Source organism: Malurus melanocephalus, unplaced genomic scaffold, assembly GCF_030028575.1.
Source record: "Malurus melanocephalus ecotype Western Australia unplaced genomic scaffold, MMel_1.1 scaffold_361, whole genome shotgun sequence".
NCBI lineage: Eukaryota > Metazoa > Chordata > Aves > Passeriformes > Maluridae > Malurus > Malurus melanocephalus.
In genome coordinates, this window is record NW_026623593.1 from 350,603 (window position 1) to 353,115 (window position 2,513).

Consider the following 2,513-nt stretch of genomic DNA (forward strand, 5'->3'; position numbering starts at 1 on the left):
TTTCTTTTTTTTTTACTGGTTTCCTGAGTATGATTATAGACCTATAGGACAGAGAAGAATRTGGCCTTGAACATGTGGTACAGTTCTCTACCCTCCCTTAGAGTTCTTGAGTTCTTTTCTGTATAGTGGGAGACATGGATTTCCTCCTGAGGCAGAGAAGAGAATACCAGCATGGTTTTCCACATCCTGGTTTCTGGATTTCAAGTAGAAATTCACTAATGCCAAATTTATATTGCTGTTAGTAAAGATKAACCAAATAAGCATTTGTCTACCATACATTTCAATGGTTTGTAATTGATGCTGTCTATTTTCCATGGGTGATTTTTTGCCATTAGAAGATAAAATTTAATTATATCTTTCATAGTAATATGTTCTTTGGGGATGTAGAAACTTGTGTCTCATGGAAAAGTCCTCCAAATGAAGGTCCAACATATCAGAGTATCAATAGTACTTTTTTAAAAATGTAGGAAAGGGCTTTTTAAAGGAAGCTCTCTTCAAGAAATATCAGTGATTTGAGAAATAAAATTATTTTATTTGTTCTTCTGGTGTCTTATGTTAATCCATAAATGCCACCTCTGATGATCTTTTACCAGGATTGTGTGATGCTTACTATTAAGTCTGCATTTTTAGTCTTAACCTCTGTGAGGTAAACACAGATACATATTTTATGGTCTAGTTGCTTTATATAACAAGTCGTAGCTGCCCAAATTCCCTCTTCACCATGGTAAGTCTATCAAATTGCAGTGCAGTGCCATGCTATCTATGGGAGGTGATATAAATTCAAATGAGTATTAACATTCATCCTGGAAAGAGCYGGGAGATGCACACAAACCTCAAAGGTTCTGCACATCCAAACTAGAGAGAGTGTGTATTCATAGACATGGAAGYACGCAGGAGCACAGTTGTGCATGCCTGCATATTCAAAAATGGCCATAATTTCTACATTTTCATTAATCCCAACAGAATGTGGTCCACCTKTATTTAAACTAAACAAACTTAAAAAATTAATTTAGTCAAAGAAAGCTCTTTTCTAGTGTCAATGTTCTAAAATCCTACTATGATTGGCATTTATGCTGGTGGTGCATTGACCAGAGATGGATGGGATGTGGCGAGTGCTCTTCAGGGGAACTCTAAAGGAGTTTGAACTAGTGGCATAAAGAACCTCTCCAGGATTATCAGATGAACATTTCTCAAGAGCTCTAGACCTCTTTCTAGGATATATGTTATATGCATGCAAAAGTCACTATGTACTTTCCTAAAATATAATAACTTGTACCTCTGATTTTTGYTTTCTCCATAGGTATGGGAAAATTGTATCCACAAAGGCAATTCTTGACAAAAACACAAATCAGTGCAAAGGTACGTGCAAAGTGTCCACCCTGTGAGTTCATTATCAGTTTGAATGATTGACTGGTGGCTTGACTGCCAAAGCTTTGGTTCCAACTGTGCAATCAACATAATGCACAGTATATTACAAACATATTTAATAATGCCAAAGCTTTGAGTTGTGCTTCCAGTAACATTGCTCATTAATTTTTTTCATTAACAAACAAAATGAAAATCACAAATCAGAACAAGTATCAAATTGCTTCGGCAGAAGAGTAAATTACCTTCTAACCACATAGTGTTGTCTGATTTGAATGATATCATCAGTGATGCAAATTGATTTCCTATATAAAACTGAGAATCCTTTGGGAAAAGTTTCCTAAGGAAAACCTGATCTAATTTTTATATTTTTTGTGAAGYCTTGGCCTATGCTAATGGAAGAATAAAATATTTTTTGTGACACAAAGAGATCTGCAAGTTGCAATAGCAAGATATAAAAATAATTCCTTCTCCAGTTTTATGTTCCTAATTTTTCTGCTAATRTATGAAAATACTTTAAAATGAAATATAGCATTTTGTGTGTGTGTGTGGCTGCATTTGCTGARAAAAATATTGACTAACTTGTGTAGTAGCATCTCAGGACTAGGATTGTTACTTACTTATGAGTCTACAGTGTCACTGAGTCTATGGGGGTGAAGCTCCACTTTAAAATGATTCTGTAGCTTACCACTAGCGGTGTACAGAATCCTTTTGGAGTAATAAGATCTACTACAACGGGTTCTTCTGATGAGAAGCACATTCCAGATATCATTTCTATATGGGTTAATACCAAGAAAAGGCATTGCAGTTCAGGAATKTCTTGTGAGTGGCCAGATACRCRGTTWAGAGAAGCGGCAGAGAAGCCTTCTRGGGAAACCATGAGATGGGAGCAAAATCCTGCTGCCTGTACCAAAGATGTTTTTGAAATTTGTAGAGGTGTGTGACTTTATCTATTGCCTGCCAGAAGCAGCTTTCATCAGCTAGTCAGGAGAAAAGCACTGCAATTTTAGTCTTGGAAAACTATACCAAGCTGGTTGCTCATGGGCCGTTGTCACAAAGTTGCATTTGCTTTTACCTGCACAGGCATTTTATTTCCTTGGGACGCTCTTCTGGCAGAATTCTGATAACATTACTCTGTATTTCTCTGA

At 36.4% G+C, this 2,513-nt stretch overlaps 1 protein-coding gene across 4 annotated transcripts in view; it reads left to right on the forward strand.

The window, feature by feature from the left end:
- The window catches only part of RBMS3 (RNA binding motif single stranded interacting protein 3), a 660,983-nt gene that overhangs the window by 343,368 nt on the left and 315,102 nt on the right, over positions 1-2,513 (forward strand). For all 4 annotated transcript variants that reach the window (XM_057378472.1, XM_057378474.1, XM_057378473.1 and 1 more), the window contains one exon: positions 1,301-1,359. In XM_057378472.1, coding sequence (XP_057234455.1) covers positions 1,301-1,359 — 59 coding nt within the window. The remainder of the gene's footprint in view (positions 1-1,300; positions 1,360-2,513) is intronic.